At 35.5% G+C, this 26,867-nt stretch overlaps 3 protein-coding genes across 3 annotated transcripts; 2 read left to right on the top strand and 1 right to left on the bottom strand.

Moving 5' to 3' along the window:
* Positions 1 to 3,129: 3,129 nt before the first annotated feature.
* LOC136805748 (tumor suppressor candidate 2-like) lies at positions 3,130 to 5,168 on the top strand. Its single transcript, XM_067062294.1, has 3 exons — positions 3,130 to 3,377; positions 3,643 to 3,754; positions 4,790 to 5,168. The coding sequence occupies exons 1-3, from the start codon at positions 3,259 to 3,261 to the stop codon at positions 4,859 to 4,861; spliced, it is 303 nt and encodes a 100-aa protein (XP_066918395.1). The 5' UTR covers positions 3,130 to 3,258; the 3' UTR covers positions 4,862 to 5,168.
* A 6,625-nt stretch (positions 5,169 to 11,793) lies between these two features.
* Positions 11,794 to 13,890, top strand: LOC136805743 (carbonic anhydrase 13-like). Its single transcript, XM_067062289.1, has 6 exons — positions 11,794 to 11,883; positions 12,065 to 12,393; positions 12,737 to 12,832; positions 13,000 to 13,084; positions 13,409 to 13,590; positions 13,774 to 13,890. Exons 1-6 carry the CDS (start codon positions 11,850 to 11,852, stop codon positions 13,888 to 13,890), a joined length of 843 nt encoding a protein of 280 aa, XP_066918390.1. The 5' UTR covers positions 11,794 to 11,849.
* Positions 13,828 to 25,512, bottom strand: LOC136805717 (coiled-coil and C2 domain-containing protein 1-like). Its single transcript, XM_067062263.1, has 26 exons — positions 25,391 to 25,512; positions 25,090 to 25,201; positions 24,832 to 24,938; positions 24,231 to 24,293; positions 23,846 to 23,977; positions 23,291 to 23,689; positions 23,105 to 23,180; positions 22,798 to 23,018; positions 22,474 to 22,614; positions 21,907 to 22,146; positions 21,752 to 21,808; positions 21,396 to 21,536; positions 21,205 to 21,263; positions 20,978 to 21,094; positions 20,780 to 20,853; positions 20,557 to 20,612; positions 18,206 to 18,257; positions 17,692 to 17,791; positions 17,217 to 17,307; positions 16,901 to 17,047; positions 16,702 to 16,742; positions 16,006 to 16,057; positions 15,696 to 15,822; positions 15,512 to 15,588; positions 14,985 to 15,032; positions 13,828 to 14,361 (listed from the first exon to the last, which is right to left on the bottom strand). Exons 1-26 carry the CDS (start codon positions 25,457 to 25,459, stop codon positions 14,329 to 14,331), a joined length of 2,832 nt encoding a protein of 943 aa, XP_066918364.1. The 5' UTR covers positions 25,460 to 25,512; the 3' UTR covers positions 13,828 to 14,328.
* Between the last annotated feature and the right edge of the window lie 1,355 nt (positions 25,513 to 26,867).

The raw sequence follows: 26,867 nt of genomic DNA, 5'->3' as shown, positions 1-26,867 counted from the left end.
ATTGCGATAAACGAAGCCCTAGAAGAACGCCCACTGAAAATTGAAACCAGGAATTTATTGAATATTTCACTAATGAAGTATCAAACTTTTTGTTTTTTGTAATTATTATAAATTCATAATTTTTAAATACTTTTTTTGAATGTCAAAGGACAATTAAAGTGAATTTAAGCTGATTGGGTGGATATTGGGCGGACGGGCGTTTTGCACGTGCCGAGATTGGAAATTAAATGAGAGTAAAAGGGGGGGGCTCTTAGTATGTAATATTAATTATTATTCTTTTTTTTTATTTTTCGCGAATGCAAAATGAATTTTTGATTTTTGAATTAAGGAAATATAGTATAATATATTGTATTTGATTGTCAATGCCAAAAGATACTTACGAATAATCTGCTGTGTTGCTTCGCTATTTACCCCCGGATTGTTTTAGTAGGCACTTCGGTCACGTAAATAAAAACACGTGTATATGTTGAAGCCGACTGTGGACTGACCGCAATTGCAATTACATAAATTATTGTGGAAGGGAACGCTTGAGACGAATGTTTGGGAAATCAAAAAGACAACTTTTGTGAGAATGTTGAGTTTTGTTTATATGGCTGTTTGTGTCGCACTGATTAGCTGTTGGTCTATGGTGCGATGTCGAAGAAGACATTGCAGTGATGCCTAAAGAATAGCGAATTATCCAAGGTTATAAATGCACTTTCAATTACCTGTGAATTTCAGGATACGACCGGCTGATGTTATTCCGTAAAGTGCATCATAACCGGCAGCGATATCATACAATTTCAATCCATCAATCTGCTCCCAACCTGTACCGGACATTTGTACGACGGAACACATTATAATAATCTTGATCTAAAGCCCAAACATTACCACCAAAACCTGCGGAAATCTTACGGAATTTACCATTAATCCAGGTAGCTGTTTGAATACACCGTTTTAGTAGTGTCGATTGCGCATGCGTCCAAACAATTTTCTTTCAGTTCTCGTATTTAAGTAAGGAAACCCAGTAGAGAAATGGTAGGTAAAGAACTCCTTTTAATCATAACTTCTTTTCCTCTAGATGAGTTTTTGTGAAATTATCAGGAGAGATCCATAAAATTATCATTTATATCATTGTTACTGGCTTAGGGGCAGTATTTTTCTTTGTTTTTGTAAATAGCTTACGTAATTTTGTTTCTTGCTTGTATTTTATTGCTAGTTTATTTGTATTCCTATGTCATTAGGATATTCTAATTGTTGTTTGCATTGGGTCTCTGTGTATCGCAGGGGGGGGTCAACATTTAAAAACCTGACTTTTGACCTTTTGAGCTAAGTTAACACCACCACCCCAAAATTGGTATCGATACCAACTTGAAAATCATAATTTTCAGAAAAAGGGGGGACCCACCCCCTTACTTTGGTATCGATACCAACTTGAAAATCATAATTTTCAGAAAAAAGGGGGACCCACCCCCTTAATTTGGTATCGATACCAACATGACTTTTTGAATTTGACAAAATATCATGGGACCCACCCCCCTAATTTAGTACCAATACCAATCTGACAAATTTGAGTTTAAAGCTGTTTAAAGGGAACCCACCCCCTCCCACACAAACAGGGTACTAAGAGAAACTTCAAAAAAACTCATTTTTGAAATACTCTTTCTTCAACACAACACAAAAAATGTCATATGCTAAAATAGAAAATGACTAAAAACTGACAATATAATAAAAACAAAGCCAATGAAGCTAGCAAAATCAATCTGAATCAATATTATCTGAATATAATTGATGTGCAAAAACTAGGAGAAGCTATTATTAGTACATAATTTTAGAACAGAATAGATTCACTCATTACCAAATGCTATCACAGAAAAAATGCTTTGCTTCAGGCTTGATCAAAAATAAAACTTGAAAATATCGAAAAAGTCCAAAATAAACAAACTTCAAAGTCATTTAAACTTATTACTCATTTACAGTCATTATACTCAAGAGCTAAAACAAATCCAATTGAATCCGGGGTATTTTCTAGCTATAAGGGCAAAAATTAGGAAAGTTTTGCTGTCATTTTGATATGGATACCAACTTTCTGAATCATATTATTTAAAAAAAGGAATACCCACCCCCTATTTTGGTATCAATACCAACTGAGGATAACTCTTTTTTCTAAAAAAAGGGGGACCCACCCCCATCAATACCAACTTGACTTTTCAGACTTTTAAAGGAAAAAAAGACACCACCACCCGGCTATGGGTCTGGTATCTGGATGTTGACCCCCCCTGTGTATTGCGTGTATTGTAAATGTCCTGTCCCTTGTGAGATGCGTAATATTTGTGTCGTGATTTGTGAATGTAATAAATTGTGAGCAGTATTGTGTGTTTGTTAGAATAGAAGTATTAGAGCTGTCGTGCAATGTTAGAGGTGTTTGCCCACAGTGTTTTAGTAAGTGTTTATTTGTATCTTTTTTATCTATTTCTTACTTAACTTTGTCCTTGTATTCTATAGTTTAGTTTTTTTAGTTGTACTGTATTCTTGTGTTATTTTGCTGTATTTAAGACTTTGTACTTGTGTTTATTTATAGCGGTTCAATATGTGAAAGAGAACGCGTCAAAACCATATGGGTTTATTCTTGATGTCGTTCATGCCTGACAGAGTGGCCAACAGCAGTAATAACCATTTTCAAATATCTAAGTCATTCGATTTATTATACGGTTTATATGGAATAATTCTGTATTCTGTAAATCCCTCTATTGTGATTCTTTCTGCAGCCCCTCTGTTGCAACTTTTCTCTACAGCTGCGTGAAATACTGTTGTGCCCCAGCTTAACCGCCTTGATAATGGCATTAAAAGGATACAGACAAAGTGTATAGTTTTTTTTTAAATCTGAGAATTTAAAAAGTTAAATTTTTTAGTTCTCATTAGTTTGGCTGTTCGGTTTTAACAAGATCGATAACTTTTAATCTAGTTGACCAAATTTGACAAACAATCCCTCAAAATTTAAGTTTATCCTTCCTCTTTCCAATGCAAAAGGATTGATTCTTTAACAGAACACAGTAAAAACAGGAAATACAAAGATTTGCATGACAGTAACTAAGTTTCATGTCTTCACAATCTTCTCAATATACTCAATGCAGAAATATTATTTTTTTTAGAAAATCTTAAGAGAAATTTTAAAAATTTGTCGATCAAAATCATAAAATATATCTTATCATAAGAAGAAATTACGTAAGATATTCTCAAAGAAAAATATTATATGCAGGTGTTATTTTGTTACCAACAATGGGTTGGTTGAAATCAGTATTTTGTGGAGTGAAATGGTTCTTAGGGATCGATGAAGATCAATCGAATGACTCAAAACTTGCTCCAAAAGCATCTCCATTCGTCGACAGCAAACCGAGGTAAAAATTACCTTCCACTCTCAACTCTAATGCTTTGACGTCAGATACCTCTGAAATGTTTTATTGATTGTGAAAGAAAGATACCTGTTGATCTCGCACTCTCGACAATGCTCGCTTTTGTTCTTTAAATTGTATGAGTCGAATTGAAACTTTTGGGGGAAAATAGGCTAAAAACATTTTTCAACGATGGCTATTTTATAATTAACCTACTGAAACCTCTACCTTTTAACTAAGGCTGAAATAAAATTTCAATTTCAATTTTCAGCCGTATGTACTATGATGAAGACGGGGACTTAGCAGAAGAATTTTATGAAGAAGTCACTCCGCAACAAGGAACTCCATGGATGAGAAGAGTCACCAAAAACCTTACCAAACAGGTCTGTCGAGTTGACTTTACATCATCCCACTATTCTTAAGATTGCTAAATTTCTTTTAAGAATAGACCAAAAGCTGAGAGACCTAATTTAGAAAGTCTAAATCCCTAAAATTTGTGTAAAATGCTGTAGGTGCATTTTTGAAAACGTTGGAATAATTTTAAGAAATTAGAATTGTATGTAAATTTGACCTCTAGGCATTTCAGGGTGTGCGAAACATTAAAAATAATTTACCAAGGGAATGTTAAAAACGATTTCAAGGATTTTTCTATTCAAAAAATTCTAAAAAATTCACGATATCAAGAGATATTAAGAGAGAGTTTATGTATTTCGTCCCACGTAAACATTTTCAAGGATTTTAGGGAGAAAGGAGAAAATCTACATTTTTTTACTTAGACTTCGGCAAAAAGTTTTGATAACGTTTAATTTTTAAGATTTTCGGGTTTTTCATTAATTTTTTTTCCTCTCAATTTTCAAGCTATAGAAATGGAAATGATGTTGCCATCAACTTTTAATCAGTTGCCTTGAAACCCACGAATTTCTTTGAACAATCCTTATTTTTAAATGATAATAATGATAATGATGAAACGATTATCTTAACGACATTTCAACTCGATTTCAATAATGGCACAATTTGTTATGAAAAAGTCATTTTTGGTTTGCAGCAATTTTCATACAGACAATCTGAAGAACCAAATAAACCATACAACTATTTTAACCACCTTATATAATGAGATTTTTTATCGCCTCGTGATCAAATCTGAAGAAATGAATGACGTCTTGAGATTTCATGAGATTTAATGACAGATTATAGACAAGGAAGAAGATTAGTGAAATGGTTTGATACTCAATTTCTTGTCGCTTCTTCCTTTTGTCTTTCGGTGTTAAAATGACTCACGAATTTAACTTCTATCGATATTATATTTTATAATGGCTCTTTGACAAAATAGCACCTATGTCCAGTGATTTGGTAAGTCAGCTCAAGGAGATGAAATAGAGGATTTGTTGTTGTCATTTACTTTATTTTCTTACTTATAGGGTGTAGTACCATTGGAAATCCAACGATTACATCCCGACTTTCCGCTCGTCATGTGTGATGTTTCATCATGAAGTATGCATCTGAAATGGTTTGGTTTTGGTTTGAGTATTTATGATGGTTCACCGTATGACTTGTAGTGCTGCTCTTCTCGATAGAGAGATTTTCAAAAATGACTAAAAAGTCAATAGGCGACGGTTATAGTTACTGTCAGCTTTCTGACGTATCATTGAAACATAAATGCAAAGAGGTTGTTCCCTCTTGTAATTTGAATCAGCAGATGAGCTTATACCTTACAATTTATTAAAAATGGGTTTTACATTTTACTACGTACATTGTGTGAAAGGTCATTGTGACAAATACATACGAAAAGACATTCAATTCATTCGTTTTTCGTCATCTGGTCATTTTCCCACAACTCTCATTCTACATCAGCAATAACTTATAATCGTGATTTCCAAAAATCGTTATCAAAACTGCTGATCAAATTTTTTTATAAGCATAACGCTTATAAGCATACGAAGGCTCAGATTTGCAGAATTCCTAAGCATAACATGAGCATATATGTCAGCCTAAAATATTTTTCAAGTGGTCATTTTTATCTGTTTAAAAAGGTTTGGTAGAGGTCAAGTAAAAAATAAGACATTCCACGGCTCACTAACATTCAACTGCTCCCAAAATCTGAACAAATTTTTACAAAATTTCTAAAATTTATTTAAAAACTTGGCTCGGGGTGAATCATTAGCATGATTCTTAAGCATATAATAAGCATAAACTATGCCTGGATGCTTTGAGAACTTAAGCATACACGAGCCTGACCAAGGGACATACACTTGCTTATAAAAAAAAACATGTATTTTTTAAATGATTCAGTACAGTCAAGTGTTTTGGCAGAGCAAAAATGAAGGTAGTTGATTATCGACAAAAAACTCCCTAATTTACTTTTTGTTGCTCTATTTTGAGGTTTTAATGTTTAAAATAAGAGAAGTGATTTTCTTGACAAATGACAGTCTTAACAGAATTAAATGTAGAAGTTTTTGTGAGGTATTGCCTTGAGATTAATGTGATCATCACATTAAACATCGAATGTCTCAACCTTCAAAAAGAAGCCTTTTACCACCTATAGTGTGTTGGAGTGAGAGTAATCCCCTCACAGCAAGCCGTCCCATGTTTTTTGCTGATAGTTCAACCTAAAGTAAACAACTCCCTTCCCTGCTGTTGTCTTGTTATGGCCATGAAAATAGAAAATGTCTCATATATCAATTTTAAGATCATCTTTCATTTTAACATTTTATTTTACAACGTATTTATAGTCTTACAAATATATACAGTCCTTAGTGATTTAAAAACTTTAAAATATTATCTACATAGGTTGCAACAACTCTGCATTGACTCTGTCTTTACCATGATGATCAGAAGCCAAGAAAATGAAACTATCTTCAGAGGTGATTGGGCCTGTTAACCAAAATCAAACGAAGTATTCAGCTATAGTCTTTTCACTATCCTTTGTTTTGGTCATTGTAGCGTCCTGGTTATTATTGTTCGAGTCAGTCGTATTCAAATTAATTTCGCGCAAATCGACATCACTTGGTACTCGTATTTTGATATAACCACCTTTACATTTGTTGATTTCGTTCTGTAAATTATCTATGTCTAACTCTCCCGATTCGTTGAGTGAAATATCGATGGTTTTCACGCGACTACATTGTTCGATATCCGTGAATTTGTATAGCTTGCGTTCATCTCGTGTGTTGTATTTCAAATTCCATTCTTCGACTTCGTTCAAAATCTTCTGCAAGTCGTTCAAAGGGTTCTCTTCCCTCTTCTCAACTAAAACGTTATTTGCGAAGATAGGTTCAGTATTTTCGTGTTCATATTTGTTCCTCATGTTGACCGACGTGTTTGTTCAGTGTCACCCCTCAACGAATGATTAAAATTTGAATGTTCTCTTTTCTGCTTGTTTAAATACCTTTTAGTTCGTTCTAATTACTCGATCATTAACAGTAATTATGCTATGTGTCGTCACTCTTCCCTTGTCAGCAACAAAGTAGCAAATGAACTTCTCCTCTTAATTTTCCTCGATGTCAAACGTTGAACGAATCCTTCCAGTGAGGAAACTTTGTTATGGATGGAACCGCAAAACTCGACACTACTTCCGTCTTATGGCTCACAAGTAAAGGAGTGGATTTTTCTTTCACCTCTCTCACTCACTCACGCTTGGTGAGTGTATTTACGATGGATGAAACTCTCCGTCCTGTCGCCTGATTATGAATAAGACTGTTCAGTTCAATTGAGATCGTTCAATAATAGAGATGCCTGCCTCTTTTGATGGCTTCTTTCTTTTATTCAATACTGCTGTTTGTGTTGTAATGAAATCTTTTTTTTGAATATGTGAAAGATCTAAATCAAAACAGATTTCATTTGATAAGACGATTATTATCAAAAGTTGAAAGAAAGGCGCGTGATGCATCCAACCCAATTCTCATAATGATGACGTCACCATAAGAGTGTCATACATCCATCATTTTATTTTCTACTTCTTTACTTTCTGCTTTTTCTCATTTCTGCAACAGAAGCGATTCATTTCGTAATTTTTTTCTTACCAGCTCTAAGTCAAGGAAGTTCAAACCTGTATGCTTAGTTTTCATGCTATGTACTGCAATAAAAGAGAATGAAGAAAACTAGCCTGATCACACTCAGACAATGAAAACACAATTTTTCAGAGCACCTGATCTAGCGCCAGACAGACTAACCATTGTGACCATACAACTAATGAGCAATTACTAGTGTCGACAGACACCTTGCAAACCGTCGACTTTCTTTTCGTCACAACCTCACACAGAACTTACCATATAAAGATAATATCCAATTGCTTTTGGTATTGTTTTTTATATTACCGTTATAAGGATACAATTACACGCTGACAAGTAACAGACAAACAGGTTATAGGAAGTCATTCTCTTTCAACATATTTTCTCTCAAAACACACCCCTTCTTTTCTCACGTCTCAATGCGTCTCGTGTCATCCTTAGATAAGCCGTAAGGCATGAATACTTTTTTATGAACACGATTTCCTTGACTTATGTCTATTAAAGTTTCAATTTAGCGACTTATATTCAAACCGTACAATTTTGTTAAATTTATTTGGATCAGTTTTGTTGTCAAAACCACCTAACTACCACCTTGCGAGAGGCATTTTCCCTTTCAAAGTCAAATACAGCTAGATGACGTAAATAAGGGACTTTACTACGAGGAAAATGGTTTTGATTTTAATGATTGTAATTGTGATATGATGGTGTTTCTATAAGCATCTCTTGTGACAACCATCAATTATTATCCCATCGGATATCATAAATAAAGATTTAAGAAATATCTTTGATTAATGAGATATCATTAAAACCGTTGCTTCACTCCTATGAACAAAATATACCTCGTTGGCGATCAAGCCGCAAACAAAATACATAAACATATTTTAAGCTCTTAATGTTGTTATAATTACAGCATCGCAATCTCTTTCATTAAGCATTAAGTCAATGAGATTTGTAGTGTCCATTTAAGGAGTGCACTTCACTTACTATGTTGAAACAACGTTTAAGCAGGTCATTTCCTGGATTAAAGACAGTGTTGTACTGCAAACAAGCCAATTGCTAACTCACTATATATAGCATACTTCGTTCTACTTATTACAGGTTTTTTAATAAACATCACGACCCTTGTTTGTTTGTTTTGACAAGACATCTATGCAATACATTCTATTTCCTTCGCTAAATATTAGTTCAGTGTCACAATCTATTTCCCACCCGGATGAGTTTCCATTGTGGTATTTTACGGACCGGAATGTTCCGAAGACCATTTCTTTCTTCCTTTCTTTGATTTGTCTTGAAATTGATGAAGAGTCTTTTGTAATGATCCGATACAACATTCACAGTTGCCACGCAGTATGGCTTTCAGTTTATTGATCACCAGCATGGTTTGGTTGTAGTCGATTCCATGAAGCTCGAGCAGGTTGATCTCAGGGTTAAAGTGATTCGGAACAAAGTGACTTTCTAATTTCTGTCGTAAATTCTGAAAGAAGTTGTCCATCATTGCATCCTGGTCTGACTCACCGAAACGCTGCCCGCCACTAAAGTTCATATCAAGCCATCGGTTCATATGGTGAATGGTCTCCAAGTAAACGTGAAGCACAATGTCACGTGATAGAAGTTTCATGACGTCATCAGTAGTGATCATCAGCAAAGCGCCATAAAATGATTCCATGGTCATTTTGGTGGGGAAGGTTGTCATGGTGACAAGTTCTTGCTCATGGTATGACGAAGTCCATTGCAAGGAGGGATGGATTCGGGTCGATGTGTGTTTAGGTTGTGCGATCAAATGTGTGATGTTGTCACCGAAATACTGTTTCGCGTATGGTTTGCAATGCTCTTGGAGTTTGATGGTCGGTCTTAACTTGATAATGAGCTCCTTTTTCTTACTCTTTAGTTCATTTTCAAAGAACAAATGCAAATTGCACACTTCTTCCAATCCGATAGAATGAAGGTTCATTTCTTCCATCCGTTCTTTCCATTCACAACTTTTCGAATATTCTTTCAAAACCTTCGACATGGTCATATGTAAAAGAACGTTGACCGCTTTGGCGTTGAGATAGTTGACGCCCTCGAGTTTTGAGATCTCGTCCCGCCACAATTCTTCGCTCTCTGCTTCCAACCCAATGGAGGTCACTGATACTCCACCGCGGTGTATATACATCGAAGGGTTTTCTTCACCTAACTTGATCTCCCAAAATACAGTAAAAGTCGTCAAGCCTGTACATTTAGTGTAGATTTTGCCGAATCGTTCATCTTTATTTCGTAAAATACGAGCTATATCGCTTAATATGGTTCTGACTAGTTTCGTATTCTTCAACTCCATACGACTGTAGAAGCAAACCCCTTGTCTCGATTGCCTGAAGATCTGTCGCAAGCAATCTTGTCGTTTGAAATGAACATTGCTGGAACTATTCGTCATCTTCGTGGTAAGCTCATCAAAAATCAAAACACAAAGACACACTTTCCTTTGAACAGCTCGCTTTAAAATTGCAAGAAATCACTGATGTACTATCATTTTGTATCGCAGATTTTCGATTCATTGAATTTTGGATAGGTTTACATAATTGATGGTTTAGGTGTATACTGTAAATGGATTTTTGATTTGCGTTTGATTTTGCGCCTCCTTTCAATAGAGCATTCAATCGAATCGTCTTTTTCTTTTCTTCTTCCATCGGATAAAGATGAAGAAATTTGTTTGCACAATGATGACGCATTGTCAAGCTTTTCTTCTTTTCCTTTCCGTTTCCAAGGAAACAGTTATTTTCCCATCGTCCGCTCTTTCTTCTATATTATGGTTACTGTGATGACCTAGCTCTGATTTTCATATCATTTTCGCACGATATACTACTGTAATGAAGAATAAGCAACGTACGAAAAGATTTCTTTCATGACATGATTCTCACTTCTCCAATAAACATTCAGATTCATCACCACGCGGGGGCCTGAGTATTTCAAGAGCACTGGAAAAAAGAAATTTAATTTGAAAGCCACTGTCCATTGATAATGTGAAAGATCTCCTTCTTCAAACAATGCTCAACGAAGTGTAAACCCATCTTCTGCACAATTCAATTAGTCTTCTCTTTGTACTTTGTACTGCATATTCTTCTTTGAGACACAAACAAATCTGATATCCGGATTTTCAACTGATTGTTTGTTTTGTTTGCTGTCTGCCTATCTATGACGTCACAGATAATGTGATGGCTGGCGATTTTGTATTTATCTTCGGTCTATTTGCTGTTGTTGTTTTCTCGCCATTTAACGATGGCCGGCAATTATCGCCTTCAGTAAGTGTACAGCCTACTACGGAAAATTGGTTGGAATTGCCAGTTAAAAGTTTGGCGAACATTGTTTCATCACCTTCACTAACAAAAAGTGCAAATACTGTTGTTGGGAATAAAAAATCGTTCGTTCGAAAGGAGTCCCTGATTCTCAGTAATCCGAAGCCAAGCAATGAGAAAGTCGATCATTTGTTGTCATTTGCTCATCAAAACAAACCTGAGAATGGTCAGGCGTTAGCCTCAGAAAACGAATATAAAAATTCAATAGACAGTGTGAATTATGTTGAAGACCAACAAGAGAGGATGAACGAGGATAGACTACTTGAGCAACAGGATATGCTCTCATACATGCCCACTGAGGGTTTCTTCGCACAAAATGAAAAATTCTTCTTTTAATGATGTCGTTTCTGGTACTGGGAGAAGCTCATTTCTTCATTATGCGAAACTCTCATCACCTCATAAAAACCATGTAGTGAACAAGACTTATTTCACTCCTGTGACCCAGCGAGAAAAAGGTCTAAAGAGATTTGAAGAATTGTTTTTGAAGAATGGAGCACAGTACGATGGAGTGAACATTTATAAAGAAACGCCGAAAGACGCGGAAGAGTTTGAGAATCTCGATACTGCTCCCATATTAACCGATGGAACGAAAAGAGATGATAGTAACAGTCAGATGGAAGCCGAAATGGAAGCTCTCCAGCTCAAAATGGAAAAGTTGAAGAAGAAAATGAACAAATCGAAAAACGGTCGTCAAAGTTGGGTCAATAAAGCATTTGGTAAATTAAGCCATGGCCATAAAATCGATTCAAGTGACATGAAAAATTTGATGTACAAATTGAAGACGCAAGTCATGTCAGAAGACGATTCTATTGATGGAGCGGATGTCGAGAAAACAGAATCCTCTTTCGATGAAGAAAAATCCACTTCGGAAGCACCAGTTGACGACAAACTGAAAATTCTTCTGGCTGAGCAAGAGAAGATTCCGCCACCGCCATCCAGCAAAGAAAAACGCCCACCCAAAGATGATGAGGAACTAATCACCGTCAAACCAACTGCAAAAACCAGGAGATGAGTTACCACCACCAGCTGATATCAAGCCACCCAAACCGCCCAGTATTGAGAAAAGACCGAAACCAGGCGATGAACAACCACCCCAAACGCTGGTGGACACTCTTCCACCGGTCACCAGTGGCTCCACCATGTTCTTCTCGTATGATGATGGCACCCCTAATGGTATGACGATACCTAAAACCTTTTTAGAGACTCGATTCTGGAACTAAAAAGTCGACTTTTTAGTAACTACAGATTACAGTCCACCTGTTTCCACCATTTCTCTTTCGAGGAGATGATACTGTTATGGGCTCCCTGATAAGCTCTTTACTAACGTATTTTAATGATCTCTTATACGTTTCAGGTCCATCATCATGGCAAAGGTTGAATGGTCGTTGGACATGTGAAGGACGAAAGCAATCACCAATCAACATCAATACAAACACTGTCATTCAAGATCAAATCGCTAAAAACATCATCATCAAACAGTTCCCTCCGCATGTCCCCCTGTCCGGTATCATCAAAAACAACGGACACGCCCCAACTTTTTCTTTAACCGAGGGCGTTGCTGTGCGGTTATCGGGCGGAACATTGTTAAATGATTTTTACATGAAGCAGATTCACTTTCATTTTGGATGCACTGAGAAAACAGGATCGGAACATTTCATCGACGGTGTACAATTCCCGCTCGAGGTTTGTCTTTCTTTGACCATTTTGGGATATCATGGGTGATTAAAGAACTCTTGCTTGATTTGTCTCTCTTTCCTTTAACGCTTAACGCCCTAGAATCTTCACAAAAATAAAAAGCATTGTACAATGCACTTTCGAATCTACGAAATTGGGCAATACACCCCTGTCTTAGTGACCTGGTGAGAATATTTTGAAGGAGCTGGATGCCCATTGAAATGCAAATCTTGATGTTTTGAATGAAAATCTGAAATTTTCATGTGTGATTGTTTCCCACCAGGATGATTGTTCCCGCCTACTCTAATCACAAGTATCATCTTACCTATAATAAAAGTCTTCTGTTTTTCAGATGCATTTGGTGTTTTGGGATAATTCCACTTACTCGACATTTTCACAAGCAGCCAAAGGAGACAATGGAATCGCCGTTGTTGCCATTCTCTTTCAAGTAAGGGAGTATTATATTTATAAACGTTTTCTTGATATAACAACACATTTCAAACCTGACAGTTCCAAAAGGGATGATTTCTCCTTATAGGGAGGGCTTTCCTTACTAAATAAACAAGGATGGATCATCACATCAAAATATAAACCATCGATGTATCTTTTACTTAGCGAGAAGACATAACAGGAAGTCAACCGGAAGATTTGACGCCCCTTCATCAAATTACAGGATTGTTGAAAAACATCAGAGCAGAAGGTCAGTGTTTTGAAGAATCAATTGTTTTTGTGCGTTCTATATTGTGAAATGTTCAATACAAGGTTGTGGGTTGACCCGACCGGGTCAAACCGAAGATTCTCAAATTGTACTTGATGCCTCTCTGCTTGATGCTCAGCAATTAAGAGAAAGATCAAGGGTAAGTGGAGCAATCCAGGGAGAAAGAGTTGCGCCCTCCCCTACCTTCGGGTAAATAGCTATCGAAAAAGGAGCCTTCGGGTCGCCTACGACTGCGGTCGCAGACTTACTTTGATGAAATGTTCATCCTGAAAACTGTTGCATGTATATTTATAACTTGTCTTATAGGTGAAGGGTTGGTGATATCGGAAGACTTTGGTGTACAATTCGATCAATTGGTTCCTTCCATCAAAGACACGCAAAAGGCAGACCGAGTGTTCATATACAGTGGTTCGTTGTCCACCCCGGGTTGCTACGAGTCAGTCACGTGGATGGTTTACGCCAACACTCCCCACGTAACAAATAAACAGGTATGGATAGTTAACAACTGACAACCAATTATTTTTTCAAAAAGCTTCCTTGGGAAAATGCGTAACTCTGCTCAAAGAATCAAAATTCTAATTAAATAATTCTCAGGCCAAAGGAAATCAGTGCAAGTTTAGTTTTGAAAATTAATTCGCAATTTACAGTTCGGACTTATTTCATTCTTTCAGTTGCAAGAATTTCGGCAGTTGCGATCGACCAAAGTGAATCGAGAAGGGACGATGTGTGATAACTACCGTCCGCTACAAAAGACGTTCGGACGGAAAATTTATTCCAATATCATATAAACAATTGATAATTACAATACAATAAACATAAACAAATGATTAGAAAAAACTGGCAACAAATATACCAAATTGGAAAATGAAATGTCGTGTGTGGAGTAAAGAATTATTAGTATGTTGACAATACTGTGAAAGCATAACCCATAAAATTTGGAACGTTGGGCGAAGAAATTTGCTGAAAAATTCATCAACGCATCAACTGCTAAACCGTGTTACTATTTTCATGATTTTTCATTGGTCCGAGCATCTTAAAATAAATTTCAAAGAGTTTGTCGTGTACCGGGCAGCCAGAATCTAACAGTTTTGTGGTTTACGATAATATTCCAAATACGATCTTATTTCAAGTTTGTACATAAATAATACATTTTAGTTTTTAATATTTCGTATTTTCCTAGAGATGTATAAAAATAAATTGGTAATAACTTTAAGCCACTTATCTCATCAAAGTCCCAGCCTTTGCTTCAATACTCCAATCTGAAACAAGATGAATCATTGTCTTTTTGTTAAAAAATACCTTGTTTCATTCCCCTAAACCAAGATTCAGTTAAGATGGCTGAATTGCCTTAAATTTATCACATTCCTCAAGGGAAGAGATTTTGACGGGAAGAAAATTTGGCGTATTTGTCTCAAATCCGCAAAATTAAGTTCCCGCCGCCAAAATCACTTTCCTTTTTCCACCAAATACACTCTTCTCGAGATGTATAAATTTATTGTTGTCCTCGTTTTCAAACAGATTTCATTGCTATAAAATTACATATTCACAATGATAATTGTGTTGTTGACACCCCATGAGACATTTTGAATTTCAAGTACTTTTGTTTTAGACTTAATGTTTGCCTTTTGGGAATTTAAATTGGTTTAAATGTATAATTTCATAGCAATGAAATCTGTTTGAAAACGAGGACAACAATAAATTTATGCATCTCGAGAAGAGTGTATTAAATTTTTTTATGAAAAAACTATTTCAGCCATCCGCCAAATTAAATTCCAGTACGTCTTTGGATCAAGAAAAATGAAATTTTTTTTGGGTTTGCCCTCTGGATTCGAGTGAATAATAGTAGGAGGGAAAATCGCAGACAAAGAAAATTTTATTTTACCTCTTTGTCCAATAATTTCTTCTTAACCAAACAATTTTTTGCAGTTTTCTGAAAGAGGAGGGTTTGTCAGAGAATGATACCATTATATTATAATGATTATATATTAAGATATATAATGATTTTTCGTATCTTTCTTAGATAAAAAGTTACAGCCCTTTGAAGTAGGCCTAAAACGGCCAAAAAGGACCAACTTTACAGTGCTGTAAGTCTGAAATCTGAATACAGATTTAAAAGGTTCAAAGGTTCAAAAATTGTAAAGAATTTCATGAAGTTCATGTCATGATTTTTAAAACAGTAGAATTTTATTTTGTTTTTTTTTCATTTTTCTTCTTTATTTTTCAATTTTTCAAAAATCTTTTATCCTTTATTTTATTTTCCTTGGAAATATCTTTTCAACGGTGTATAACTTTCTGAGAAAATGTTCAAAAACTAAAGTGTCCACAAACATTTTGGACAAACTTTAGAATCATAAAAAGTGAACAAAGGAACTGGGTTCGACTTTGCATTGGTATTGTAATATTTCTTACGTCATCGTTCTTTTTAGCAGCAACTTGCGCGTTCTTCATCTCCACTTCTACTCCACGACCCAAATTCTTCAAATATTCTAAACAAAAAACCGAAGACATCCATCAAAATCCCGAAAGGTCACAAAATTACTTAAAATCATCTCACAGCCGCGTTGGGAAGAAGATTTGACAAAGACTTACGAACCTATAACAGCTGGCTTTCCTCCTTGTTTCAGACGATTTTGGATAGCTATCATACTTTCGTTGTGAGATTTGATTTTATGCAATAATTCTGTTGGAGGTTGTTTGCCTTGCTGTTTGTAAGCAGCTACCTATATATAGAAATTATTACTTCATTGAACATAGTCAGAAACTCAGTGAAATGTTCGAGCGAGTTATGGAGAGTAATATAGAGTTATGGAGTGAGGGCATAAAGGTAAAAAAAGCCGAAAAAATGTTACAAGTTAGGGAGATATCCACTCTAAAAAAAGGAATTTGAAAGGTATGATTATTACCTGTCGTTCAAAGAGCGATTTCTCAGATTTCATGACTTCTAAACTTTCGTATCTAAAGACAAAAAATATGAAACGGTTCAGCTTCTCTCAGTTATTTAATTGGGTAAAATCATTGATGTCATGATCTACACAATCTACACAATATATTAATTGATAGACAAGAATACTGACAATGTAATGATTCAATTCATCATGGTGCTCCTTTTTTTCTTATATTAACAGTCTTATAAACGCATCTTATGTACAAAAAATATTTACAAAGAAAACTAAAAATCCCCTTCAAAAAATTATATCCTGTGTAAAAAACAATAAAAATGATAGTAAATAAAATTTCGAACAAAACTTCTGCAATGGATTATGCTCCACCAATAAGAATTCAAGAAATGGCGCAAACTTTCGAATTTCTATGGAGAAGAAAGAAATAGTAGAAAGAGAAAATTATCGGAAGAAAGATTCGTTCATAAAGAATGTAGTTTGATGTGTTGATGAATGTTCGATGGATGGCTAGAGATCAGAACAAAGATGCCGGTCAAAAGACAGACAGACAAATGCCTGGTGAACTATCACAAATTTCTTGAATTCTTCATGGTGGAGGTCAAAAATTGCATATTGGTGGATATCTCTGATACCTAAGTAGGTGGGGAGAAGTAAATTATTTTGAAATAATTCAAAAGAAGAGAAAATGTCTATACTCACGCGCTGACGGCTTTTCCTTGAGGAATTGCTGATGGGGTTTTCTGAAAAAAAAAAGTTGGAAGATCAATGAAACACAATCAAAATAAAACTAATCCCTCCCTGGAAAAGAAGTATTTGTTTAAAAGTACCCAAGGAAAGATAATGTTATTTCAAAGCAAATCGCAGTGCTTGGTATCACACAGCATTTCTAACATCTTACCATATCGAGTTTGCGCAGATGTGCATCTAATATCAACCATTTCTCGTTGACAATCTCTGTATCTTTGTCTACAAAAGGTTCGCGTATTTTGAGCACGATTTCTATCTTCCCACCAATTGCTTTCCGACCTTTCTCCAGGTCGACGATCTGATGAAAAAATGTAAAGAAATTGAAAAATTGAAACTGTTTTTATTGCATGGGTAAGATTAAAGGAACAAGCATAGCGAGTCGCGGTCCTGTCTTGGAATGTCCCAGGCTAGCGTTTGATTGGAAATGTTTGAAGAGATTTAGGAGAAGAAAATGAAAGTGAACTTACATCAACACATTCGTGGATTTCACATTTGTTGGCGAATCCTGTTAATTTGACGCTCGCTTGTCCGATTGCTTTGTCACTCTTCAGAAAGCCTCTACAACCAGAAAAAAGCAAGCAGTTTAATGGACAAATATAATGCGATTCAAGTTTCGATATCTTTTTTTTTCTCTTTGGTTACATAGTATTCTTTTAAAAGAATACTTCCATACTAAATGCGGGTTTTGTGAGAAGTTTAACACAATTTTCAAAGGGGAAAATTTTTTGTAAAACCTTAGGGGGGACTAAAGAGGGACTTTTTTCGATTTTCAAGTTGGGGAACCAACCTACTAGGACACTATGGGTTATACAGTGGCGTCTCTTTAACTCGAACCTCTATAACTCGAACAAGTTTATTGTATTCCCCGTTCGTGTTCGAGTTATGACTCCACCGTTGTTAGTAGGTTGAGAACGTTTAAAATCAACTCAACATTCCACCTACCTGACATAAAATAATTTGAAGTTGACCACGCCACGCCTACAAAACCTTTTAAAAGCACTTTGCTTGCGATCAATAAGCACTTTGAAAACACCGTTGTATTCTGAAAATGAAATATGAAAAGAAAGATTAGCTTTGTCGAAAGAGACAAAAGGGAGTGAAAAATACGCCCAAAGGAATTGCAGGAAAAAAAGTAGCTTAGCAACAATTAGTGAAAATAATAGTGAACAGATTAAAGTCACCAGAATTGTGTGAAATCAGAATGATGAAGAATGTTGAAATAAGAAAGCAGAGCATTGTTACTCGACAAATCTCAGGAATTTTACAAGGGAAAAAATAGCAAAATCGAACTCAGTCAAATTTTCGAAATTGCTGACACGCTTCTCTGTGCAAGAAAGATAAAGGTAAAATCTCAGGAAAATCCCATAAAAAAACTTAATAAATAACTAAAATCTTTTCAACATCTAAATCAAACTTCCGCCAAAATCCCATAGCATGGCGAAGCGAATGTCCTCACCAGGGTTTATGGTTTCTTTGATGGTGGTCGTTGTTGCAGTTTGCGGCTTCTCCTGAATATGAAATTTATCGTGTAATATATGACAATATATGACACAGGAATTAATTAGCTAAAGTTACTTAGAAACCCCAAAAGTCCAAGTCCAAAATCCCCTTTGCGTCTCCAAGAATGAACAATCCTCTCCACCATTTGGTTTCGTCATCATTGCTGTCGATATGTAGCTTGAATGACGTCAATTAAAATATTGACGTCAAATTTTTTTCGCTTTAAGAAAACACGCGCGGTGTTGAAATGAAATTTAGGTAGGAATTTTGATTCTGAAGAGTGGCTGTGTTTTATCAGCTCTCGCTATTTCTTTCGATTATTCGCGAGAAATACTATTTCATTGGATTGTTTTGCATACTAAATTTGTTCTGGTGCATCCTTTTGTTCCAAATTCGTCGAAACTTGAAAATGAATTCCAAATTCGACAACGCGAAAGCCTGGGGCGAGTTGAAAGATTTGATCGACGAAGCAGTTGGAAACAAAGATCAATATCGATATTGTGGTCCCATGTTTTGCAGTCAGATACAAGATGATGCAGAAGATATTCTTTTAGATATCATCACAAAGAGATCTGATGTCCGAAAAGCATATAGAAATCTCCGAGAGAGGTAAAATTTCAGTTTTTTTGCGCGCGATCTACATACTTTTCATTGAACCCTAAATCATTCTGTTAGATGTAAAAACATGTAGAAGGGAAGTAAAGGGAGTGACTGTCAGCGCTAAAAAGGTGTTTTGATGTTTATAACTGATCTTATTTCCCCAATTTTAGATACAACGACTTGAATACGTACATCACACAAATTCAAATCAACTTATTTGCTTCGGTAGAAATTGTTTCTTCTTTGATGAAGAATGGCCGAAGAAACCTTTCGCCATCTCAAGAAAAAATATTGGCGAATTTAAATCAGGTGATCGAAGAAGCAAAATACTTGACACGTGATTTTGGGGATCGCCATAAAATTTGCCAACGGAAATTAAAAGAAATTGATGGAGGTTTGGACTGTATCAAAGATATCAACGAATTAAAATCAATTTATCAATATTTAAAAGAAAGGTAAGAAATCGATTTCAAATGATGTATTGTTGTTGTTGAGTGGTTGTTCGTTTTTTGAACTTGTTCATACATCAAATTGAAATATTTTCCACCAAATCATTTCAGAATTCGATCAACTCTTTTCCTCTTTTCTAGTTTCGATGCTTTGGAGAATTTCACTAAAATCCAAGAATCACAACTCGATGCTTGCAGAGGACATCTTGAACGATATCAACCAAATGAACCAATCAAAATTGTCCAACAAACCAAAGATGACGTCATTCCAAAGACATCACAACAAGCATCTCTCAAAAGCAATTCAAATGGTTTGTTTAGCAAAGAGCTAAAACCCCTTGATACATGCAGCAGTGCAGTCGCACAAGAACCATCACTTGGCGGACAAAACCAAACTACATCTTCAACTGATGCTTTGAATACAGAATTGTCTGAATTTTCGGATTCTTTGAACTTCCGTCGAGTTGGATCAAAAAGATCTTCTTCTGTGATCAAATAGCTTGCAAAAAGTCACGCGTGACACAAAATGACGATGTGACACCAAAGCCCTCCAAAGAGGACCTGTTTGAGGCTTTGTTCGAAAAACCAAAAGAAATCACACCCCCTGCACCAAAACCCGCAGCTCCTGTTCGACCAATCAATCCACTCAAACCATACTATGACATAGCTTCTTTACGTTCTCGCAAAAGACACAATGTTGGCAACAACATCGTCTTCCCAGCTTTCTATCATAAACGCCCTCGAATGATGACTCAACAAAACACCACACAAAATATCGCTTATTTTCCATACACTCCTCAACCATCAGGAATTTACACCCAAGCTTATCAACAAAATACTACCCCCCAATATATTCAAAGACCACGAAAACAAGCAAAACGAAACATCACACCCATTCCCAACTTGTCAGCCATCAACCAACAACCAGTCGTTATCGATCTAACTCAACGACAATAATTGTTCACAAATCTTTTAATACTTTCATAGAATAAATAAAATCCTTGCAACCCTATGCACCATTTATTTCATTCCTTACTATTATTACATAGCATTGTACACATCATACTCCCTTAGAGCTACATTTAGATGTTAGATCTATTGAAGTTTTGGCTTAACTTAATTTTTAGAAAACTTATGAAACTTTTTCACAAATACATTTCTGAAAGTTTGACACTGGGATTTTGATCCGAGAACACGAATTCAGTTATTTATAAAACCTTCAAAATCATAAAATATAAAGAAAGATTACAGTACATACCGTAGGATAGGCCATCTCACAAGTGACATAAGTATACATATCTTTTGGTTGGTAGCCTGAAATAAAAAAAAAGCAGTGGTTGTTGTCTAAACAAAAGATGAGACTTTTTACGCAAGGAGTTGTTCGGAGAAATCGAAAGTCAAAGTGGACATCCAGGCAAAGTTCAAAAATCAATAGAAAGTGAAGTGAAGTTCATTCAACAAAAGAAAGCATTGTCACTCACCTTGTTGTAGCGGTACGTTCAAACATCGAACCACGGTGATCTCTAATTCAGAATCACTCAAATGTGGATTGGACCTGTATGTAAGAAAAATGAAAAATTTATCATGTGAAAAAAGCACTTACATCGAGAACTGACTAGTTTTGTCAAGTCACTATCAGATATTACTGATTCCGTAAACCAAAGAGAAGAAAAAATTACTTTGTAACGGGGAAGGTCTTTTTGACGTAGAAGCATTTGGGAACGGGCGATTTATTTGCTTTGTATTGTTGTAGCGTCATTATGTCTTTCTGAGAGTTCTTTAACAACATTTCAAAGCTATGAAAGAAATTAAAAAGAATTATGTAATTGCAAGGTAAAATTACATCAATCAAACCGTTGATATTTATACAGAAGAATGTTGAAGCCGGAAAAGCTGGAAAACTTACTTTTTGGCAGCATCTAAATTTCCCATCAATTTGTAATGAGCTGTGTTCTTTTCTGCAGCCTATGTATGAAAAATTGAGAATCTTAAAACAATCGCCGTTCAAATTCGTCAAAGGTATTTCCTCTCCAACTCTGACGAAAAATAAAATGCTTGTTTAAGTTTGTGATGTAACAATGGTAAAGAAGCACTGACCTCAATTTGTCTTTGAAGAGCGGTTTCAACGAACACATAGTTTTCATTGTTCGTTCCATTCATCTTGATTTCTTCTCTTAAACCAGTAGGTGATGATCCCTGTTGTGTTGATGCTCCTTTGGTCGGTCGCACCGATGGAACCTAAAATTGGCAAAAGCATGTACATCATCACGATGTTTTTAACTTTCAACTTAGAACTTTCGTCGTCATTGGTAATTTTAACTTATCATATAATTTTCGTAACTTTCAACTTGATTATTTTATCACATAAAAGATTTCTAGAAATATTGAGGAAAGGTAGATGAATTAATGAGTGATCAAAAAAGCTTTCAGTGAGGATCAAAGCGATCACGTACTGTTGTGAGATCCACACCAAGTCCACTGGATGCAGCTTCGATCATCGGATCCAATCCCTTGAAACGAGAAAGAGCAACATTGAAATAGTTTAAACAAATCAAAAAATGTTCACAAATATTTTTGTCTAATGAATGTCAGCTTGATGATAGCGTACCTTTGCTTTTCGGAGATAATCTCTAGCTTGATCAATGTTGCCTGCATGTTTAGCTTCAAGAGCTGCTTTCTTGAATTCCTTTTGACGAGTGACAAGAAATTGATACTGGTTCTCGTTGCGACTTCCTGATACTCCAGGGTTGACAACAGCAGGGCGTGAAGGGGCGGGTGCAACAGATTTGGACGATGGTGGTTTGGGCGGGTCATCTTCTTCAGGTCCGTCTAAAGGTGCGTTTATCAACTGTGGAAAAAGCGAGAATATTTATTTCAAAGTTGAATCCCTTCAAACGAATGATAGTTTGGTCGATCAGAAATTCTTGTTGAATAGCCACAGTGTAGCATAGTATTAATAATGTAATGAAACGAAGCCATCGTCCCATCTAAACCATTTTTCATAGAGGTTTTGGAAAAGAATCAAAGAAGGTTTTTGGGAAAAAAACTTGGTTAAAAAATTCTTGCGAGCATTAAATTTCACGAATTTTCGGGGAAAATCGTGAAACTCGCGAAATATAATCCTCGTGTAAATCATTCTACTGAAGGTAATAAACAGAACATGATCATGTCTCACCATTTGAGCCATTTCTTGAGGGTCGCCAGGTTCTTCTGCTTGTGTTTCACCAGGGATTGGACCGAAGCCTGGGGGACATGGTAATTCGTTGAAATCTACTGGTTTGTTCGCTTTGTAATCTTTTATTGCCGTTTCGAATTGCTGAAAAAAACAAGAAAGAAAAACAAGATTACATATTATCTAATACAATGCACAAAATAATGCTTTTGCTGTTCATATGACTTGGAAACACAAGCGTGAGAAGATATAATTGAAATTACAAGCAAATTCAAAAATGAAATTTGTATCATAGATGAAGAAAGATCTTAGAAGGCTAAAACATACCTTTATAATTCGACCCATACGTCTAACTTTTCCGCTGTTCCCCTCCTCTTTAGCTTTAGCACCAGTTTCACGATATTTCTCCAAACGCTGCTCTAAAGCTTCTAAGACAGTGGAAGGAGCACCTGGTGTAGACGATGATGATGGTGGTGCTACTGGCTGTTTGGGTGGTGAGCTAGCGGCTTGTGGTTGTTGTGGTTGCGCCGCAGGTGACGGTTCAGATACTATGGTGAAAATAGAACAAATCGGAAGATTACAACTATTACCTAAATAAAATACGCCGTCACAAGTAAAGAGTAGATTTTTTCACCTGAGGGAACTTGTGGCATTCTTGAGAGGTCAACCTCCTTCCCTTCTTTCACTGCAGCAATCACACTGTCGAATTGCTAAAGATGAGAAAATATAAGAACTTAAAATATCAATTCATTGGTTGAGATTGAGATTTGAAAGTTATTTGATTTGAAGTCAGGGAATTCCTAAAAATATACCCACTTACTTTTGCGATTGCCAAATTTTTCTTGGCACCATCAATATCTCCTCTTTGTTTCATTTGTAATGCTAAAACTTTGAATTGCTTTTGTCTTTCCAAAAGAAGATTCAATTTTTCATTGTCTTGAGTTGTTGGTTGAACTGGTGGTGTAGCTGTGGGGCGTGGTTGAGGTGTGGGTGCAGTGACTGGTTGGGGTTCCGGTGTGCGGGTGGGTGGAGTTTCAACTGGTGCAGTGAAGGGTTCAACGGGCGTGATAACGGTGGCCCGTCCTGGTTTTTCAGGTGGGGGTAGTGTTTGTGTTTTAGGGTTAATGGGCGAACTGGATTTGACAACTACTGGAGGTGGAATATCATCTTCAGAAATCGTGGCACCTTTCGAAACGCTCTTGATCAATCTTTCTATTTCCTACAAAATGCGAAATTGGATTTGAAACAAAATCAAAATGTCCGATCATGAAAATCTGCAAATACCTAGGAAAATCATAGAAACATAATAATAAAAAATGTTAAATCAGCTCTTGTCACTGGATTCAATACTCATTTCAAAGAATATCAAACAAACCTTCAGACCACGATCGAATCTTCGGACTTTCGAGGAAGCACCTTCTGCTTTTGCATTAGCGATAGCCTGTACATAGATTTCACGACGATCTGTTAGCGTTTTCTGCATCCCACCAGATGAAGCTGCTGCAGGCTAAATACAGAAAGTTGTAAACTTTATTCAATCTCCTACATTCTTCACTTCACAAAAGAAAACTAGCAGGGGTGATATTTCTTCCAGACTAAATTTCATCTCTTAAAATATTTGTGTGCTTATAGTAGAATTTTGAGACAGAAAATTGCTTTACACAACAATCAAATTTTTACTGAATCTTGCGACAAAAATCATATTTTTATCTGACTGAGACGAAAGAACTTTAAAAACTAATAATGGCATAAATCTTTACCTTCTCTACTTTGGGTGGCGGAGGTTTATCTTCTTCATCGCTTACTATATCATTTAATTCAGCCTGAGGAAAACAAAAAAAAGATGCGCAAAAATAAATTAAATGGCTGCAAAAGGAATACCTACTTTTACCAAGAAAGTTGAACTCATCAAATGTAGAGAAAGACCAAGAGTTCCATCCAGAAAATGCTCCAGAAAATTCTGCAGAAGATTTCCCCTGAATTCGCCACGATAGATTTTCAAAAGAAAAAAATTCGCCTTATTTGAAGTATTTTTCAAGAATTTACTAAAATATTTGTTTGAGGAGAATAAAACACCCAAAAAAGTCTATTACTCAGAAAGTCCAGGATCCTAGGTACATTTATTTGCTGTTGAAACAAATATTTCCTCTAATAGCTAATTTCTAAAGACCTTACGCACTCAATAATTGGCACCAACTCTGAACGAGAATGAAAAAAATTTTTTTTGGAAAAACCCATAGTTGGTCAACAGAGGGAATTTTCTTGTGGATATTTTCAAGGGGGCATATCACCATTGGAGATTTTCTGGGAGTGAACTACAATCTAATAAACAGAAAACTGAGCAGAACTGAGGCATCTTACCAGCAAATCATTTTCATCAAAATCATCTTCATTGTTGATCTCACCATCATGAATATCAGCCATACCTGCTTCTGCTTCACGGTCAATCTCATCCATGCTCACCAAGGCTGTGTGAGTACGATAAAATGGGCTATATATTATTAAGATTTAAGAAACTTTTAATCGGTGTAGATAGCATTATAATGTTATAAAAATGAAATATTGAAAAAATCTTGATGAAATAGCTTTCAGCTATCTTCATTGTTTTATAATTATTACCTTTTTTGGGTTTAGCTTTTTTGGGAGCTACAGGTCTCCCTTCAAGAGCAGCAAGTTCTGCCAAAAGACTTGATTCATCTTCATCATCAGAATCCATGCCACCTAAACCCATCTGAAAAATGACAGCAACAAAATATGAAAAATGAATGCATATACCCTAATTCCCACTTTAATTTTTTTCACCCGTTTTATCTTAACCCAATTTACTCTGCTTCTCTTCTAACTTAGGGTGATCCGAATATAGACAATCAAATATTAGACAAAAAGGGCAAAAAAATCACATTTTTATGGAGTAACATACCACATTGGACATATCATCATTTGGAGATTTGCTGGCTCTTGATTTGCCTTTCTTTCCACTTCCAAACATTTTCTATCACTTTGAGTCTGAAATCAATATCCAATGAACAGACAATTATGTTAGATTAGATTTTAAAAGTGAATAATAATTCAAATATTTTGAGGTAAACCTAATAGTCAATAAAATAAAGTTTATATATAGTAAAAACTATGAAAAGTTGAGGGTTCGAATAAATATTCTGGAGCTTTTCGCTATTTGCATTTTTGGAGTTTGTGATGTAATTTGCAATTAAGTGTGATTGAATATACCTATACCTTTGAAGCAATTCAAAGAAAATTGCATCATTCCGGCCTTGTTTTTACCAGTATTCCAAAAATTTGGAATATTTTGGCCCATCGGCAAACCTCAAAGGGGTCTTGGTCATTGATTTTGTTGTAATATACCTTATTAGTATTAAATTTCTCGGGTTACAAAATTTTGTGGGTACTTAATTTTGTGATTTTTTAGTTCAAATTTTGCGAAATTTAATACTGTTTAAATTTTTCAAAAATACAAAATCACGAAAGTAAAATACACTCGAAAGTTTTTCTAAATAGGCCGAAAATCGAAAATACTTATTTGTACACTATAGTTACTATTTTTTGGATCAACAAACTAAAAACCTTTAAAAACCCAAGGGTTCAAACCCTATTCGGCCTAGGGGGGCTGTTTCTGCTCGAAGGTCAAACTATTGGTAATAGCTCCTGAAATAATAAAGCTTTTGCCATGAAATTTTCTGCAAATTCCAAACTTTTATTTAGCTTCAAAATAAAAAAAAATTTGACATCTAAAAATTTTCACACCTTAAGTATGATGACATTTCTGACAGTACTGTAAGGTGTCACAAAAATTGACACTTTTTCAATACAAATTTATTTTTAATGTCAAATATATCGTTTAAACCGTAATTTATTGATTATTTAGGATAAAATAAGCATTTTAAACTCAGGCAACTTTTTTCTAAAGACTTTGTTAGAATACAATAGCTATTTATAAGAATAAAGGAAATTTTCGGTTTTTGCTCACTTTGGGCATGATGAGTGACGTCATCAAAAAAAATTTTTGTCAAAAGTTAACCTTATGTGACAAGGATCTTGTGTGCCAAATTTCATCCAAAAAGACCCACTAGATAAAAAGTTAAGGGGTGGTACAGGAAAAGCCCCCCACTAGTTCTGAACCGCCCCTAAAAGCCTAGGTTGAATAGGGTTAAACCAAAAACTCAATTTGATAGCACCTTAAGTCTGTGTTTACACGTCCATTTTTTTCCAGATCACTTACAGACAGCTCATAAATACAAGTCACAGAAAAAAAACGTTTATTTGACGTCAAATTTTTTATTTATTTTTTGTTTAAAAAAAATTAATTTTTTTTGCTAGAAATATACCTTGAAAGCGGCCCTGGCCAAAACATGTTGGAAATTTCTAGCATCTAATGGTAT

This window comes from Clytia hemisphaerica, unplaced genomic scaffold (assembly GCF_902728285.1).
Source record: "Clytia hemisphaerica strain Z4C2 unplaced genomic scaffold, Clytia hemisphaerica genome assembly, whole genome shotgun sequence".
Lineage (NCBI taxonomy): Eukaryota > Metazoa > Cnidaria > Hydrozoa > Leptothecata > Clytiidae > Clytia > Clytia hemisphaerica.
Note: the sequence above shows the minus strand (reverse complement) of the source record. Positions and strands in the feature narration are given on the sequence as shown.

Coding starts and splice junctions, on each gene's coding strand:
- LOC136805717 (XM_067062263.1), bottom strand. CDS start 25,459: ATGTTTGGAAGTGGAAAGAAAGGCAAATCAAGAGCCAGCAAATCTCCA. Junction 21,809..21,906: donor ATTATCTCCGAAAAGCAAAG/GTACGCTATCAT, acceptor TCTCGTTTCAAG/GGATTGGATCCGATGATCGA. Junction 20,854..20,977: donor AAGACCTTCCCCGTTACAAA/GTAATTTTTTCT, acceptor TCTTACATACAG/GTCCAATCCACATTTGAGTG.
- LOC136805743 (XM_067062289.1), top strand. CDS start 11,850: ATGTTCTTCTCGTATGATGATGGCACCCCTAATG. Junction 12,833..12,999: donor TTGTTGCCATTCTCTTTCAA/GTAAGGGAGTAT, acceptor TCTTTTACTTAG/CGAGAAGACATAACAGGAAG. Junction 13,085..13,408: donor GAAAAACATCAGAGCAGAAG/GTCAGTGTTTTG, acceptor CTTGTCTTATAG/GTGAAGGGTTGGTGATATCG.
- LOC136805748 (XM_067062294.1), top strand. CDS start 3,259: ATGGGTTGGTTGAAATCAGTATTTTGTGGAGTGAAATGGTTCTTAGGG. Junction 3,378..3,642: donor TTCGTCGACAGCAAACCGAG/GTAAAAATTACC, acceptor TTCAATTTTCAG/CCGTATGTACTATGATGAAG. Junction 3,755..4,789: donor CCAAAAACCTTACCAAACAG/GTCTGTCGAGTT, acceptor TCTTACTTATAG/GGTGTAGTACCATTGGAAAT.